The following is an 18,990-nucleotide window of genomic DNA, read 5'->3' on the forward strand; positions in this document are numbered from 1 at the left end:
AAATACCCTGAGAGAAAGCATTTTCCTAATGATTTATTTATTTTTTTAATTTATGTGCATTGGTGTTTTGCCTGCATGTATGTCTGTAAGAGAATGTTGGATCCCCTGGAACTGGAGTTACAGACAGCTGTGAGCTGCTATGTGAGTGCTGGGAATTGAACCCAGGTCCTCTGGAAGAGCAGCCAGTGCTCTTAGCTTCTGAGCCATCTCTCTAGCCTGAGAAAGCATTTTCTAAATGAGAATAATTTGATAATATCTTCAATAATTTCAATGAGCCATACTTTATTTTTCTAGAAGTTGTTTTCAAAATACGTCTCTTGGTAAATACAAATATACATCACTACTGTAAGTTCATTTTTATTAAAGTTGTTAGAAAAAAAAGCCTAAAAAAATTATGAATCTAGATTTCTAGTTTCTAATATAAAATTTTAATTTTAAATACCTGTTATTTGATACATTATACATAAATTAGATTAGAAATATAGTCCATAGCCAGGCTTGGTGGCACATGCCTTTAATCTCAGCAGTCAAGAGGCAGAGGCAGGCATATCTCTGTGAGTTCAAGGCCAGTCTGTTCTACAGAGTGAGTTCCAGAACAGCCAGTGTTACACAGAGAAACTTTATCTAAAAAAAAAAAAATCAAAGAAAAAGAAGAATTAGGATTGCATTTTACAAAGGTAGAGTGGTGTGACAACCAGGAAGTGGAGCTGTGAGTCCATGCTGGTGCTCTGTTGGGGTGTCACAGCATTTACAAACTGTGTTCTCTTGATTTTTCTAAGTGTGCTTGCAACCGAAAGAAATAAAGTTAACAGGATTCATTAATTCTAGAAATTCTTCTGAAATACTACCAAACTCAAGGTTATATACTTCTTTTTTTTTTGTTTGTTTGTTTTTTTTGTTTGTTTGTTTGTTTTGGTTTTTCGAGACAGGGTTTACCTGTGTTGTTTTGGTGCCTGTCCTGGATCTCACTCTGTAGACCAGGCTGGCCTCGAACTCACAGAGATCCACCTGCCTCTGCCTCCCGAGTGCTGGGATTAAAGGCGTGCACCACCACCGCCCGGAATGGTTATATACTTCTATATAATAACATAAAAGATTATAATTTTAAAGTGAAAACACTAAACATTTACAAGAATACTAAAAACTGCTTCAAGTTACTTCTATTTATAAGTTAAATTAATACTTTACTTAACATTAAAGTCGAATTGTATAGTATAATGAGGTGACTAACATAAAATATAAAATAGAAAGACATCTTTCTATGATTTTGACTATCACCCAGAATTATTATCACTACATTTTCACTTACAAAGTTAGAAAAATATTTACATAGTAACTTTCTGAGCGATTTTAACTTTCTTTCAATTTAACTTTAAGACTTTTTCTCTCCTTAAAAGTTGCTAACTTCCATTCTGAGATAATGAAAACCTCCTTCACTGTATATCACATGGATGGCCGCCATTTATGTCTGTGTTGATGGTCTTAGGTCATCAGCACACTTCCCACAGGGATCGCACTAAAGAACCATGATCTTAGCATTGCGTGTTAATAAAGAAGATGCTGCTATTTGTTTAGTTCTCAGTGAGCATTTTAACTTTACATTACAGTTTATTCACCAGCACAGACTGTGAGACTGTACATACGAGAGCCTCCTGGGTACCAAATGCAAGTCCTAGTTGGAATGTCTCCAGTAGGATATAGACATTGGTCCTCCAGCCCATACTTTCAAAACCATATTACTTAGCACAATGCAGTAAATATCCACCCAAAATACCGAGCTTGCTGCAACCACTTTACTCTGTAACAGCATATACTGAAACTGAAACTTTTACCAAGAAAACTGAAACAGAAAATCAGTACAATTACAACCTATAATATTAAAAGTATTTATTTAGGAATGAAAAACACACACCAAATAGAATTCAAATTCTTAATAATATATTACAGTATATTAAAAGTGTACAAGGAATTCTTCAACATAGCATTATAAGTAGCAAAGTCCTAGAGATGCTCACGCAGAAAAACTGTACAGTTAGTGACTCGAGCATTTCAGTAGCTCTGCAGTCTCTTCAAACCTGAAACAGAACAAACCACATGTCAGCTAATGCACAGCTCACGGTGAAGCTCAGGACTGAAGCGCTGCATGCATGCTTCTGGCCCAAGACAAACCTGAGTGGTTTTCTTATTTAGGAGGAACCACTATTAATACATACAGACAGACGAGAGCAACGTAAGTAAGCCAATTCTTGTAGCATAAGTTATTTTAGAATTTTTCAAATGTCAAAGAGCTTTATACTTTCTTAAGGTAATAAGGTGTATATTATTCTGATACCATTTCCTTTAAATACCACTCTTTGCTAAAATACCATCATATATTTCCTTTAAACCACTCTTTGCTAAAACTACATGTAACGTTCATAGTCCCCAGTAAGACCATCATCGTTGGTGGTACTGCGTCAATCGCTCACTGGAAACACAAGCAAGCCTAACATAATACTGAAAACATCTCCCAACTATCCATCTACATGCACATAATGTTTTGGTAAATCAATTATCAGAAGTAGAGAAATCAGAACTAATTATCAACCAAAGCATCTCTGCCCTTTGTAACCCATCATTAATTCTGGTTTCACACCATTTGCTGGAAACCAGAACAGTGTCTCATTTCACACACACACACAACTGGAAGTAGAATTATTATCCACTGGAGTCTTGAAGGAAACTCCACACCTAATTGAGACTTTCAAGGTCTGAAACACGTATGTCCATTCTATGTATACTAAACTTCAGTACAATTCCCTACAGAGAAATGATTTCTGTTGCCCCTTTCTGTTACTTACATTTTTTTCATCCTTTCCATTTTCTGAAGTGTTGTTTCCTTTAATTTAAAAAGCAACAAATTTAGGCAATTTCTCAAAGTAAATAATGCGCAAAGATGGACCATGAATATATAAACCACACTCTGAAACACTGCATAAGGAGACTCTAGCCAACAAAAAGAACCCTGGAGAGATTAAACTTATCATTTAACATTGTTCTTACCAATAGTATATATTACATGGCATATACTAAAAATGATACTTGTTTCTTCTCTACCTTAGAAATCATTAAGCAGCTGACAGTTTCTCTTACCTCTGAAAAATCTTTCAAGCCACAATAATTAACAGTGGAGCCTCTGGGCGTCGACTCTGGTGACAGTGTACTACTGTAGCCAGATGACCGATACGTTCTGGCTGGTGCCCCCACACTGTATTTTTTATCTGTGAAGAAATTACATTTTAGGATATCTTTCCATTACACAGTAGACTCAAATATTTAAAATTTTATTTACAGATAAATTAATCTAAAATGGTTATTGGCATAGATAAAATGAGTTTTTTAATACTTTTTATACATATGGAGACAAATGCTAAAAATTCTCTAATAAAAATTTCAAAATACATTTTGTATTTGTGGTATATGCTTGTAATCACATGTATATAATAGTGGAAAAGATCTAATGATGTTAAATATCTATATTACTGAAATTTAATCTAACAATAAATTGTCAATTGTTTATAAAAAAGTCATCTTTTTTACAAACGTAATTTAATCATAATATGAGATAAGATGTAGGCCTTTGCTTTTTTCTAAATTATAAGACTCAAAAGAATAAAAGCTTTTGTTGAAACCAGAGATCTCTCATGCTCAGTAACATGGGAAATATCACTAGGTGGCTGTGACATGGAAAAGGCCACTCCTGTTCTACAACATTCTCATTTTATTACTGTTGGTAAGCAGTTCAGATAAAGCACTTTATAGATTTCTGAGAAATGTACTTTTCTGTCATGTACCTTATTTCTGCACAAGAATGTTACTTAGGCTTACAATTAGAAATATTAGAGCTCCACTTTTCTTCTTTAACTGTATTCTATTATTCTAAAAAAATGTTTAATAGAAAACGGGGACATGGCTCCAGTCAAGTGCTCACTAAATTTCATTTCCAGAACTACGTTAAAAAAAAAAAATCAGATGTAGTGGTTTGTACCTACAATGCCACCAATAGTGTGCTAGAGACAGGTGGATCCTGGGAGTTTGCTGGCAAGCAAGAATAGCCAAGTTGGTGAGCTCCAGGTTCAGTGAGAGACTTTATTTCAAAGAATAAATGTGGAGAGCGACTGAGAAAGAAGCCTGATATGGACCTTTGGCTTACACACACACACACACACACACACACACACGTGTGTGTATATATATATATATATATATATATATATGGACCTTTGGCTTACACACACACACACACACACACACACACACACACACACACACACACACAAGAATGCTAAAGAGGCCAAATGCCCATAAAACCTACTGTTCTGAAAATGTACTAATACAACTGAAGAGCTTACCAGTGGGCATGGCATCCACGACACTATCAGAGTCATTGTCTTCACTTGCTGCATTAAGCTCTACGCATTCATTCTGGAATGTACAGGTAAATATTTAGAAGAAAACGATAGGTAATTCATTTTACGCTGCTTAACATAAAATATAAGCAAAGCACAGGGCATGTTTAGTTTTAATAAATTTATTTACTCATAATATATTATTACTCTTATGCATAAGAAACAACCATTTAAGTGTGGAAGCAGAGAGTAAGCTTCTTGAATCTATAACCCCAGTCTCTAAAAATGAAAGACAGACTAGAAACTGAAACCCTAAGAAACAAAACAGATTTCTCGGACTACATAAGGCAGTGGTAAATGTGGTGATCTGAAGAAGAACGGCCCCCATCAACTCATGTATTTAAATGCTTAGTCACCAAGGAGCAGCACTATTTGGGAAGGTTTAGGAGGTATGGTCCTGTTGAAGTAGGTGTGGCCATGCTGGAGGAAGCATGTCACTGGGGGCGGCTCTGAGGTTTCCAAAGCCCATGTCAGCACCAGTCTCTCTCTCTTTCCCCCTCTCTAGGCCTGTGGATCAGGATGTAGCTCTCAGCTACTGCTCCAGTGCCTGCCATGCTTCCTGCAGCAATGATAATGAACTTAAGCCTCTGAAACTGTAAGCAAGCCCCCAATTAAATGCTTTCCTTTATAAGAGATGCCTTGGTCTTAGTGCCTCTTCACAGCAATAGAACAGTGACTAAGACAGAAAATTTAATAACTGTTTCTATGAAATTCACTTTATGATTGAAGTTAATGCATAAAAAAGAAAAAGTTTCAATTTTAACTCTTCTACAACTTTTCCAGTAAACTGAAGAAGCCTTTGTCCTACTAAAATACATAAAATAATTTAAAGTTTTTTAAAAAAATTCTTACCTCATTCTAAGTATCTGAAGTACTATTAATCAGAAAAGCTCAACTTACGGGTTTTACAAATTATCTTATTTGATAGAAATAAACAGCCACAAGAAGTTTAAAGAACTTGTTAACTTAAGCAGACTTTATTCTAACCAAACATTTTCTAGTTTCTAAGGAGCCTCACATGTAGTGTTTCCAAAAGAATAGACAACAGTCACTAAGATGAGCATTTTACTGTACTTGAGGCAAGCGGCGCTACATAGTAATTAATACCTTTTTAGACAAAAGCATCTCTGTTTCAAGAAGAGTGACTCGACTTAGGAGATTATTCCAGGCCTTCTCATCGACCATCACCTTCCCTTTTGTTGCAGCTTCCAAATACTGGAGCCTTTTCTCTACACAAGTCAGCCTCTTAAGCTTGTCCTGGCATTCAGCAAGAGCTATGTGAAGTGCAGTGAGCTCAGGGTTGTCACAAAGATCCTAAAATGATAACCAAGATCACAGGTGATAGGAGTGGCACTCCTCTGAAAAGGAATCAGGGGGCTCCCACTTCCTTTGTGCTGTTTTGATAGCTAAGGAAGGGCACAGCGTGGAACCAGGGGCTCCCCATAGACAGCAGCGGGCCTTACCACGAGGCTGTCATCTTCACAGCAGCTGCCTGTGGAGTAACCTGCATGATGCTTAGACCACGCAGTACAACACAACTATCACTAGCTAGTTTCTTTAGACAGTGCCTAGTAGAAATCCAAAAGAAATAAGCAAATGACAATGTGCTGACTATCTAGAGTGTCATATAGAAAAAAGCAGGCCCACAAATAAAACTTCATAAATCCAACTATAATCCAAAGGTATAAAAAATCACAAGATATCGCCAGGAGGTGGTGGCGCATGCCTTTAATCCCAGCACTCGGGAGGCAGAGCCAGGTGGATCTCTGTGAGTTCGAGGCCAGCCTGGGCTACAGAGTGAGTTCCAGGAAAGGCGCAACGCTACACAGAGAAACCCTGTCTCAAAAAAACCAAAAAAAAAAAAAAAAAAAAAAAAAAAATCACAAGATATGAGCATGTTAGCAGACACAGTAGAGATTATATACAAAATGGTATTTGTGTCAACGAGGAGTAATAGAAACGACAGGACCGCAAAGAGTCAGGTGGGTAGCACACATCTATAATGCTACCACACAAAAGGCTAGGCAGGTTTATTGCAAATTCAAAGCCACCTTCGACTACATAAAGTCAGCCGAGGCTACATAGTGAGACCATACCCCTTGGGGAAAACATAGCAAAGACTAACTAAAGAAAAAACGGGGAATAAAATGCCAAGCTTTTCAATTTACGAACAGAGGAAATAGTGGTAGAAAACCCCACTGTGTAAAGTTGCACATCTCTTTTGCTAGATTATAATTTCCCTGGGACATACCATCTCTTGTTTCTCTTTGCTTTAATTCTAACTCAGAGGAAAAACTCCAAATAGATCCGACAACTGGAATCCACTGAATTACATTTAGTAAGATTGACTGACTTTTAAGTAATAGCATAGATATCGTAATTTAAGAGTTCAGAAATATTACAACTTTCAAACACTGAAATAATCACAGATACCAAAGAAATCTGTCCAAGAGGTCCTCGACCCTTACTTTCAGCTGAGCCTTGACTTCAGAGGCCTGTTCGTCATGAATCATGATTTGAGAAGTCATCTCTTCTGATTCATCACACCCTTCACTCACTTCTGTTGAACTCACTGTCCGTTCGGGAAGGTCAATGTTATCTTCTGTGTACAGATGACGGATCACCACAGCTTTCTTCTGCACGGAGACAAGCATGAAGAAATACTTCAAAGGTTTTCCTGCCAGTTACTTTACGTATACTCACAGTAATTCTCTAGACAGACTGTATAAATATTTAAAAAAAATTTAAATTACCACATACAATGTATCACAGCATAACATGCTAATATTAATATATTTTATATGCGTTGGTGAAATTGTGATTCAGTTTTTTAAAAACATTCTTATGTGTTAGGTTAAACACTGAAATGTATTTTAAAGGTATCTAGGTTTGTTTGGATATGCTGGAAAAAGTGGCTACAGTAGAGATAAAAGAGGACTAGCAGAGATTTGATTAACTGTTGCAACAGGATGACCTGTGCTTTGGTAAATGTTTGAAAAGTTACATGCTAGAAAGTTAAAAACAAGAAAGAAAGAAAGAGAGAGAGAGAGGGAGGGAGGGAGGGAGGGAGGGAGAGAAGGAAGAAAGGAAGGAAGGAAGGAAGGAATTAATTAATTAAAAAACATATTAGGCCAGGCGGTGGTGGCGCACGCCTTTAATCCCAGCACTCAGGAGGCAGAGCCAGGTGGATCTCTGTGAGTTCGAGGCCAGCCTGGGCTACCAAGTGAGTTCCAGGAGAGGCGCAAAGCTACACAGAGAAACCCTGTCTCGAAAAACCAAAAAAAAAAAAAAAAAAACATATTAGGTGTGGTAGCACACAACCATAATCCCAGCACTCAGGAAGCCCAGGCAGGATTATAAGGTCCAGACCAGCCTGAGCTATTTAGTGAGTCTGCCAATGAATAAATAAATAAACAAATGAAGGTTGTGATATAATTTACAAATTAAATAATCAACAACTAGCTATGTGAGGACATATTATAATTTTTTCTACTGAACAAATCACAATATATATTTCATCTTCAGCTAAAAGTTCAAAATACTGAAAAGGGGGAATACTAACAAGGACCTCACAGTAAACCTGTATAAACACTGAAAAACCCTGAGATGTGATGAAGAAATCAAAAATTACATCTATATGAGATGAGGCATCAGGAAGAAGACAATTTGCTTCAGCACTGACTCAACTTCTTTTTCAGCTAAGAAATATATTTATAAATTCTATCAGCTTTGTAGCAGTTATTCAAATTCTTGGTATTACAGCTCTTCTAGTCATGTATTTTGGATTAGAGAATAAATAATTCTACATATTTTACTTTATCCAGAAAAAAAATTACATCTTATCTAATCACACATTGATTACTCATCTGTAGTCTGTCCTCTCACCCAGAAGGAAAACAGCTGGAAGCACATTTATTATTAAAATGGCATTTTGGCTTAGAGCTCCCCTTGAATATGGAAAATGCTATCTCTACATGTACTGGATTCATTTGGCCACAGGTGCTCAAAGCAGACAAAGGCAGAGACAATCTATACCTAGTAATAAAGAATCCTCAAAACCAGAATATTAGATAATCTATATTCTTGGTTATTAATGCATATAAATGAATCATCATAACCACTCTTGTTGGATATAATAATAATGGATTATTATTATATACACACTACTTTTTAGGGATGATCAGGTACATAATTAAAGGTATATGTTGAGGGGCTGGGAAGATGGCTCAGGTTAACAACCCTTAAGATATCCCAGCATTTGGGAAGCAGGGGCACGCAGATCTCTGTGAGTTCAAGGCCGGCCTGGTCTACAGAGCAAGTTCCAGGACAGGCTCCAAAGCTACACAGAAAAACCCTGTCTCAAAAACAAACAAACAAACAAAAAACCCTTAAGACACAGATTTGATTTCCAGCACCCACATGGAGGCTCACAACCACCCATAACTCCAGTTCCAAGAGATATAATACTTTCTTCTGTTCCTTTCTGGTACACATACATATAAGATTAAAACAAACAAACAAATACACACACACACACATTCACATATTTTAAAGAGTAGATGTCAATGCCTTGCACTATTTTTTTTTTTTTTTTTTTTTTTGGTTTTTCGAGACAGGGTTTCTCTGCATAGCTTTCGAGATAGGGTTTCTCTGCGTAGCTTTGTGCCTTTCCTGGAACTCACTTGGTAGCCCAGGCTGGCCTCGAACTCACAGAGATCCCCCTGGCTCTGCCTCCCAAGTGCTGGGATTAAAGGTGTGTGCCACCACCGCCCGACCCTTTCTGGTACACATACACATAAGATTAAACCAAACAAACAAGCAAATACACACACACACATATTCACATATTTTAAAGAGTAGAGGTCAATGCCTTGAACTATAGCCTTACTAAATTTTATCTGGGAAATGAAAAAGAATTCAAAATTAGAAATACAGAGTCTGGGTGACTCTGTACTCTTCTGCTGAGACTATTTGAAGGTAGGGAAGGGAAGGAGGTGATAAGAGAGGACAGTGGGGGGTGGATATGATCAAAGTACTTCTAGAAAGAAATGAAATAAACCAACACATTCTAATAAAAATGCCTTGTACACTGTGGTATTTGACTACAACATTTCACCAAATGCCCGTCAGAGAAACAATCTTTACTGCATTCAGATACGCTTCTGGTATCTTCTAGTCTCACACCTTTCCTGAAGTCATAAACCTGCCAGTGATGTCAATGCCCACAGCCTCTCCAGGGGTGGTGTTCTCACTGCTTGAACAAGGCTCGGGCCTTTCCGGGATGCTTTTCTTTCTCGGGCATGACGAAGTCTAAGAAAGGAAAAGTATTAGACAAAACAATGCATTTTATAAAAAGTATGATATACACTTCAATTCCATTATTTCAATACTTATTTTTGATGAGAGCCAATAGTGAAAGTAATGAACCATGCGTTTATTTGTTTACCGTAAATTTAAGTGAAACTGATATGGTGGTGCTGGAATCCCACACTTAAAGTATGAGGAAGGAGGACTGAGGCCAGCCTGGGCTGCATAGTTAAAAACAAACAAACAAATAAACAAACAAAAACTTCAAAAAGTGACAAAAATACACTATCTTTGAACTGCTAATTTAGTTCCAAGTCACAGATGCATAAGACATGTGACTCGTATCAGAGAAACGATGATCCTTGAGAGGGTTATGCCCTGTATGTGGATAATGCAGCAACAATGGCGTTGGATATGTGGGCTGTACGAACAGAGGGATTTAGAACTAACTAGGTGCTTATGGCCTTATCTAGGTACAGACGGTAAGACATCCTGGTATTGCAGCAACCTGTACTCTCCAGGAAGCTAACTGTGAAATATGTATGTCCTGTAGAGGAAATTCTGAGACCTAGAAGTTTGGTGGGCAGACTCCTCAGCATCTCTGTAATTTTACACATTCACATCCCTTCAAATTCCATTTCGGTTCTAAACAACACATATTTGGTCCAAACTAACCCTAGTTCCTAGAAATGCCCTTGGAATTCCTAGAAAATTCCACAATTATGCAAATAGCATTAACACAGGAATTCCCTTCAGTTCCTAAAATGCTCTGATGCCTAAGTCTGGTGCATTCACCTACCACACTCAGCTGCCCACTCCTTTCCCTGAAGACACTATTGCTTTTGCTTGATCAATCTGTTACTATGCTTAAGTCTTCTCTATGTCTGTCCTGGAATTCTTTCTCTAATCATCAGTCTAAGAATGAGACAAAGAACTTCTGGGTCCAGCAAGTCAGGTGACAACTTGATGTTTATTCAAATACTAGGGTAGTTAGCATAAGTTAGCACTGAAATTCATTCATAAATTCACCTTGTCAGAGCCAGTCAATTCCTTGTGCTTTTTCATCACACAATTCAATATATCACAGACAATTTGGATTTTCCATTCAGCAAATCCAGACTGTATAAATTGCTTTTTTGTCAAAATTGGTTTATAATCAAATTGATCACGAAGAAGCTGTGAAGAAACAAAGGTAATATTTGTTTAATTCAAAATTATATGACCAGCTGGTCAGAAGGTAATAATTACGTTTGAGAGGAAGATCAAGCCGTTAAGTAAAGGTGCTAAAATTACAGAGCTGGTGTTGAGTTATGCCCAGGTATGAGAAACAGGTTGCTAGGGATATGCCAGAGGCGGGGGAGGAGGGAAGAGAGGGAGAAAAACGGAGAGAGGGGAGAGGGAGGAGAGGAAGAGAGAGCACTTCAGGAAAGCCAGAGCTAATTAGTGAGACCCTGTCTCAAAACAAAAAAACAAAACACACACACACACACACACACACACACACACACACACACACACAAATTCACAGTACTTGACCAAAAACTAATGGTAAACATTAAGGTTTAAAAATCAAAATCAACTGAGATCAAAGTCAGTCTCCATCCAGGTGTCTAAATGCTACTGCAGATGAGACCTGGTATCAGACGTCAAGGAACAAACTATGGAAGTTTCAGTTTGTATCTCACAAGTCAAGTAACACAGAAGCCTGGGGACTCTAAGTTCTCTCTCTTGCTTCCTCCAGTACACAAACTTACTAAAATTTCATAGGAAGCAGGCAAATTAAAACCAGTGACAAACGTTTACCAGTTGTCATAATTAATAGGAAACATTGATAACGCAAACATGAATTACAACTTAATTTCAATAGAGACCCAATTTTTTTTTTAATTAAATTTTCTCATTTACTTTACATGCCAACCACAGTTTTCCCTCCCTGTTCTTTTCCCATTCCCTCCCCCCAGCTCCCATCTATCCCCCTCCCCATCCACTCCTCCTCTGTCTCCCGTTCAGGAAAGGGGCAGGCCTCTCATGGCCATCAACAAAGCATGGCACATCAAGGTGAGGCAGGACCAAGAAAACTGCCCCCCCCATACACACTCCCCAAATCAAGGTTGGACGAGGCAACCCAGCATGGGGAATAGGTTCCCAGAAGGCAGCTCAAGTGCCAGGGACAGGTCCTGATCCCACTGCTAGGAACCCCACTAACAGACCAAGCCGCACAGCTGTCACACACATGCAGAGGCCTAGGTCGGTACTGTGCAGGCTCCCTAGCTGTTGGTCCAGAGTCCATGAGCTCCCACGAGCTCAGGTCAGCTGTAGAGACTCCATTTTAATGAGATAAACACCTATGAAAAATACTCTGTCAACTAAACATACATGTGACGTATGACAAGATATGACAGCGGCCCTAGATTATGATAAAGCTGACTTTTTTTCTTATTGACTAATATTTTAACTATATTACCTGCATGTTTAGACACACAAATGTTAAACATGCTACAAGTTTGTAGCCAGGAGCAATAGGCTATGCATATAGACATCTAGGTCTGTGTAAACACACTCTGATGTCTGCCCAATGGCAAAAGTGCCTATCAATACATTTCTCAGGATGTATACCATTGTTAAGTGAACATGCAACTGTGTTTTGATAATTATTACTAGAGTACCAATTTAAAAATCAATAGTTCCTCAAGTAATTCTTGTTTCATAAACTCAAAATACCTTATAGACGGTATCTGTGAAGCGCACATCATTCTTTGATATGAGGTCTACATTGGACTCCATCAGAAGTTCTGATATATAAGGGGAGTATGAGGTAAGAGAATAGCTGATGATAGGCAAAGACGCTGCTGTGTCCCCCTTCATCAAACTGCCAGGAAAAAGGGAAGACTTCATTAGCACAGTTCCAGAAGCTGGGTGATCACGGGTAATTAGCAATGTTGTCAATAGCTTAGTTATTATTACAGACCCAATAATGGAGCAATTTATGACTCTCCAGATTCTGTATCCCACTCTAAAGCACCCTGATCGACGATGAAACAGTACTGTTCATTTTCACGTGCTCAAAACCTCACTACAGCTGTACAGTCTATCTCCTACAGTTTTTGTTGGTTTTCTGAAGCTTATTCTTACTTAATCCATTTATTTCTCCTATTAATAAAAAAGTACTACCCTACAGTTCTCAAGAATATTTGATGTTTTTGTAACATTTGTTACAGTAACTCATTTGTTCCTACACAAGCCTGCACAGATGAATTGTTTAAACTCTAAGCTACAAATGAAGAACACATTGGAAAGAGCTCATGCTGTGATTTGACATCCACCTTCTGCTTTCATGAGAACTGGACCTTGCTAGCTTGTGCTCATGTCTAGGCGGGCATCCTACACTTTGCCTGTCTTTATTCATTACAACTCAGTAGTTAAATGCTGATTTCATGAAGCCATCCTGAAGATCCACACTGATCTTTCAGTATCTGCTGCCTCATGCTGTCTGTTTCTAATTGTCTACTTATTTACTGGTGTAAAAATGCCTTAGTGATTCTTGCACAAAACAGCAAATGAATTATTTCTTCAGTTAGCTAGCACTATTGGTTAACTAAAATTATACTGTACTTACATATAAACAGAATGTTTTCCACATAATTCAAAATGTGTGTATAAACCTCCCCATCACCACCCCAAAGTTTTAAAAAGGTTTTTTTATATTTGTGTGTGTATGCCACATGCCCATGGCACAGACAGATGTTAAGACACCTGATATGAGTGCTGAGTTAAACTGTATATACATCAGTCTACATACTGTCTCCATACAATTTTAAACTCACTGGAATACAATGGATTTCATTAATTATATAATCTGCCATTCTCTCATTCCACAGAAGAGTAGTATTTTTAGTATAGCCAATCTGATCACAGATGTTACCATTTCTTGAAAATTTATTTGTGTATTCAATGTGTAGAAGATAAATTTTATACATTTACACCATGAGTTCTTTTAGTATGGAAGATTCCAATTAGTGAAATTTCTTATGGCAGCCCCCATGCTTTAAAATTCTTATTCAAACTTGACTGATGGCTCAGCAGTTAAGAGCACCTGCAGCTCCTCCAGAGGAACAGAGTTTAATTCTTAGCACATTAGCACATACTCCTTGGTACACATGGAGGACAAAGGACAATTTGAAGGAGCTGGATCTCTAGTTTCAACATGAGTCCTGGGAATTCAAGTCACGGTCATCAGGCTTGGCAGCCAGTAACAGGGTCCATACAAAATCTTTACTTTCATTCAGGACCCCCAGCATGTCATACATGTTAAACTTTTAGCAAAATAAAAAGCACACAAATAAGTTTCAAATATCAAATGTATTATAGCTTACCCAACATAATCCACCTCATTAGGGTAATTTAGCAAACGAAGCACTTGTTCTAGCTTCCGCAAGCTTCTTTTTAAGTCACCTGTTGCCATTATTAAAAATTAGATTCAGCTCCAACTCTCAAATAATCTTACAACTTTTCATCTAAAAATAAAAATTATAAAGTGCTGTTTAAATACATGCTTTGGGTTCCGCTCTACTCTGTATGTACTTCCCCCAGCCCCAGCACATTGACATCACACAATCTCTACTTGCTTACTGCACTGCACCGACTTTAACCCTAAGTGTAAATGTCTAATTTTCCCTCACAAAAAAATAAGTTTGCCTTATTATTTACATTCATTCAATAGTATTTCATCTAGCCCTCTCCCAAATATTTTACCTTGAATAATAATGGACTATAATAGTTACTTTCATGCTGTTATCAAATACCTAACAAAGGACACTCAGTAGAAAAGTTGCCCCTTGGTTCAGTGCTTGAGGGAGTGTGGACCCTCATAGTATGGAAACCACGGTAACGGGCAGCTCCATGGTGTCAGGAGTGTGTGGTGGTTGTTGGCTGCCATTATACCAGACTAGAGGATAGCACAGCACAGAAGTGAGGTCAGGCTACCATCTCAAGGCATCTTCAGACCCCAGGCCACTCACTTCCTCTAGCTAGGTTCCACCTATCAAAGATTCTACAACCTGTCAAATTAGCACCCCAAGCTGGAGAGCAAGTGATCAATCACAGGAATCTATGGAGGCCACTTTACATGCAAGTCATAGCTGGTCCCACTTAGAAAAACATTATCAAGCTGAAACAGTCTCCATCAATGGTTATCCTGAATGTTTATGAAGGCTACGTAACCAATAAAAACTGGAGACAAACTTAGCACAGATTTGGTTATTATCACCAGGACTTGGATTTCATGTAGTTGCCAATCAGATGCTTGTCTTAAAAACAAAGCAAACTCATAGTTTACCAATATCTTGCTCAAGAAAATTATAAAAGTACTTTGAGAAATAAATTCTCTGAGAATAAAGCACCTTTAAAATGAAATCTGGCATTAAAAACAAAAAAAAGAATTCAAGTATTAGATGAAATATACTTGATGTGATTTTTCCCATAGTCTATATTTCAGCCACTATCCAACATATAAATGGCCTCTTCAGATACCTCCTCTGTATGCACATATATAAACAGAGGTAAATAAACCTGGCAATTTGCCAAATTCTAAGCCTGGGCCACAACCCATTCCCATAGCCATTTCCCTAGAGTTGAGTCCCTGTTCTCTGTCTGTAGGAATGCTATTCCCATTCCAGTCTGCTCTGTATACATGTGAAGGGCAAACTACTGGAGAGACTCTTAAGTACTCTTGCATTGGCATTTTGCTCACCATTTTTGAAACATTAAATTACATTGATTTAAACATTAACATATTTAGGCAATGAGGATTTTAGGGAGAAAAAAAAGGAATCGATCTTAAAATCAAATTATACAAAAAAATTGGTCAAAACTGTAAGCCTTATTTCACATCTTTCCAGAGGCCAGGGCTAGAAAGACATACGGAAATGGTAAGACAGACTTCCTGGACCAACCTTTATTGCCTAGAAAAGGTGAAGTGGGAACTACTCTCACTGTAACTAAAATCCTTGTTCCTGGGACTTAAGATTTCAGGTCTGATCTTGTTTTAGGTTCCAGTCCCGTCTGACTTGATACAATTCTTTCCTTTCATTCATACTCCATCTTCCCAGGACATGTGATTTTATCTAATCCTCTGTGGTATCTTTTCTTTTTCTCATATCCTAGAACACATTTATCTTTACATTATTTCTACCTCTAGTAATGAAATTTCTGACAATAAAGAATGCCCCAGGAACACATGCTCCCTCTTCATTACCAGCAGAATAAATATTTTGAAGAAGAGTAAGATTCAAGAACAGCTCAGATCTGTAGGTGAAGGAAAAAAATGATATGACAGGAAAGAAAAACAAAGACATTTAAAAAAGATCATAGAAAAATGTTTTCAAGAAAGGATCTCCTAGTTTTTTAATTGGTAAACACTAAAATTAAGATTATTAACTAATGCCAATCAAGTACTGATACATACTTTACACTTGATCTTAGTCAAAAGGCCAAGAAGCAATCTTTCTCCTACATGTTTCTGAGATGAAAAAAACCTGTTACTTAAAAATAAAATTGATTTGCATTTTCACTTTATCAAAGGATATTAGAAAAAATATACAGATTCAATCATTAAGGTCTCAATCGTCTACCTAGCTCTCTGAAAAGTTAGGAACAAATCAAATTTGCCAACTGAATTTCTGGAAAAGGTTGTGTGAATGGCACAATATGGGTTTGGGGCGTTAAAGAGAATTGAACCCAGGGCCTTGGCATACCACCCAATGGCCCTACCACTGAGCTAGATCCCCAGCCCAGTAGTTTAAGATTTTTTTGTTTTAAATCCAGCTCATTCTCATTGTTGTTACAGGTCTTTAAAAATATAAGCTGTCACTAGATTCAAAAATCATTTTGTTTCAGGATGACGTAACTAGACTTTAATAATCACGGTGGATAGCTAGGATTTTGAGATCCAGATCGATATACCTAAAAACCAAACTTTTAGATAGAGGAATACAGATCTGTAGAAATTAAATGTACAACATCTCTCCGTTAATGGATTCTAGGAAAATGCTGTTGTAAGAGAAAAGTTTTGATGAAGGATTTTAAAAAGGGGAGTTAGCTAGGGCGAATGGGAGCAACAGCTCAGTGGTACCGCTGCGTTTACATACAAAACTGTTTTAAAATGCTTGCAAGTAATTCTGTAAAATAGTCTGATGCAGCCGTACGTCTAGAATATATATGTTAAGATTAGTTTCCTTTATATAGAGAGAAAAATCTGTAGTCCTCAAAGTAGATGGAGAAGTTTTTAAAAAGCACCATGAAAATGTCAGCAAAGAGAACCCGAAGAAGTACTTCTACCCTTCTAGCCAGTCTAGCTGTATCATTCTCTGAAAAGATCCAAGAGACATCTACGTGCCTTTAACTTCGCAGTACTAAATCACAAACCAATTCTAAGAGGCGGGCTACGATTCTTCCCACTTGGCTGCCTTCCAAAGCACATGCCAGCTGGGTACCTAAACAAGTCCCATCTAGGATTCCCCTCCTGCCCCTAGATTTGAAAGGATGAAGCAGTAGACCTGATGATCATCCGCCTACAACTCAGGGACCTCGGTGAGTACCGCATTCAGGCGACCTCTGCCCGAGCCAGAGCACCGCCTGTCCGCAGGCTCCGGCTCCGCCAGCCGCCGCCAAGCCAAGTGAAGGGTTCCCGAGGCGACCGGGCCAACACAGAAAGGAGAGGGGAGCATATGTAACCCGAGAAAGTGGCGGGAACCCGGCGTTCAGCCCCAGAGCCCCAGCGCCCGCGCCCCGGGGCGCCTCTCGCGCCGACCGTTTGTATTCGGAACCGTGGGTTCCAGCGCGCCGCGAACAGTGGCCAAACGTTCCGAGCCCGGGGCCGCCCCACACTCTGGGGTTCCTAGGTGCAGATTCCATACTCCGTTCGCGCGGCCCCCTCGGAAGACTTAGCTCTCCTAAAAAAACCTTATCAACGACACGCCTTATAGCAAATGTCATATTTCAAATGAGCATAACTTTGACGACCAGCATGGTTCAGAACGAGAAGCGAGACGGAAAGACTTCCTGGCGAATCTGCAACGGCGAGAGTAAAATCCTTATTCTTTAAGGGCCCCGCTCCCCGACGTCACTTCCGGCAACAATAGGAAACGTCAAAAACTTGCACTGTCGGCCCCGTCGGACTCCTGCAGGCGGAGGTGCTGTGAGTTCCCAGGAGTTTGGGGCGGTCTCTGGTCCTCTCGGAGCCATCGTGTTCTCCAGCGTGAACACGTGCGGTCTGGAAAGGCCTCTCCATGGCTTGGGCGTCAGTTCCCGGCTGAGCCAGTTTCTTTTCGGCTGACAGCCCCGGCCCAGAGGCTGAGTCGTCGCGGCGGCGGTGGAGATCGCAGGTCGCTCAGGTACTAGCGTCGGCCCCGATCCTTCCAATGCCTTGCCTCTTCCGCCTGTACACTTTCACGTTTCGGCTCGGAAATAAAGACTGCGCGGGGTGGTGGTGGTGGTGGTGGGGGAGCTTGCCACTTGGCAGCACCGGCCCAGTAAGCAATAGTTTAGGACCAATGGCACGGTAAGACATTTTGAGTGACAGCGGCGGTGGCTTATTAAAACGCTGTATCGGTGTCAAGAGGCGGGCATAGAGCGCTTCCTTCTGTTTCTAGGCCATTGGTATAAAGGTCGGCTTGGGACTTTACTTGCCTAGCGCCTCGGTCTCGTCCTCAAGGAAAGATGACAAACGGTGAACGTTACATTCTTCAGGTTTATGTGTTGCTTTTATGGTGGTTATTGTGTTATCAGGTGCCCAGGCACGCTTTGATTTTTTTTTTTTTTACGACATCCCATTAATACGAATCCAAATATATAGTTTAGGGTCGCTCCTGATTGCTAGTTACTACAGCCGCCAATGTGACTATAGAATTGGTTAAATTCTTGTTTTTCTTTTGTTTTTCTGTGACTAGTCTCCACTCCCCACATGGTATATACTTAATACATATTGCTTACCAGACAAAAACCGTACCAATTTGCAATTCCTGTTCGATATATTTTAAGTTTGCATTCTATATTAACTAATTAATAATTGTGGCTACTTGGTTTTGTACAGATCAGACATTTGTTTTTTTAAGGACCCCCTGTGTTCTCTTCAAAGCATTGTCTTTATTACTGCAATTGAATACAATTTATTTTTCATATCAGCATTTCCTCGCCCTTTTTCCTTTTCTTTTGAGACAGAGTCTCCAGTATACTCCAG

General features: G+C 38.9%; 2 protein-coding genes across 5 annotated transcripts in view; one reads left to right on the plus strand and one right to left on the minus strand.

Annotated features, from left to right (window-relative positions):
* Positions 1-1,872: 1,872 nt before the first annotated feature.
* Cep44 (centrosomal protein 44) lies at positions 1,873-17,614 on the minus strand. 4 transcript variants are annotated; one of them, XM_059244257.1, is made up of 11 exons: positions 17,279-17,614; positions 14,129-14,269; positions 12,477-12,624; positions 10,785-10,931; positions 9,633-9,758; positions 6,917-7,111; positions 5,556-5,762; positions 4,392-4,464; positions 3,133-3,260; positions 2,841-2,878; positions 1,873-2,075 (listed from the first exon to the last, which is right to left on the minus strand). In XM_059244257.1, the coding sequence occupies exons 2-11, from the start codon at positions 14,215-14,217 to the stop codon at positions 2,033-2,035; spliced, it is 1,194 nt and encodes a 397-aa protein (XP_059100240.1). In that variant the 5' UTR covers positions 14,218-14,269; positions 17,279-17,614; the 3' UTR covers positions 1,873-2,032. The 4 variants fall into 4 exon arrangements, with proteins under 4 accessions (XP_059100240.1, XP_059100239.1, XP_059100241.1 ...); XM_059244256.1 differs by having other exon boundaries at positions 17,309-17,613; XM_059244258.1 differs by having other exon boundaries at positions 6,917-7,084; positions 17,309-17,608.
* A 315-nt stretch (positions 17,615-17,929) lies between these two features.
* The window catches only part of Fbxo8 (F-box protein 8), a 43,740-nt gene continuing 42,679 nt past the window's right edge, over positions 17,930-18,990 (plus strand). Inside the window, exon 1 of the mRNA XM_059244261.1 lies at positions 17,930-18,145. The gene's annotated coding sequence lies outside the window, so the exon portion shown is untranslated. The remainder of the gene's footprint in view (positions 18,146-18,990) is intronic.

This window comes from Peromyscus eremicus, chromosome 17, assembly GCF_949786415.1.
Source record: "Peromyscus eremicus chromosome 17, PerEre_H2_v1, whole genome shotgun sequence".
NCBI classification, from domain to species: domain Eukaryota; kingdom Metazoa; phylum Chordata; class Mammalia; order Rodentia; family Cricetidae; genus Peromyscus; species Peromyscus eremicus.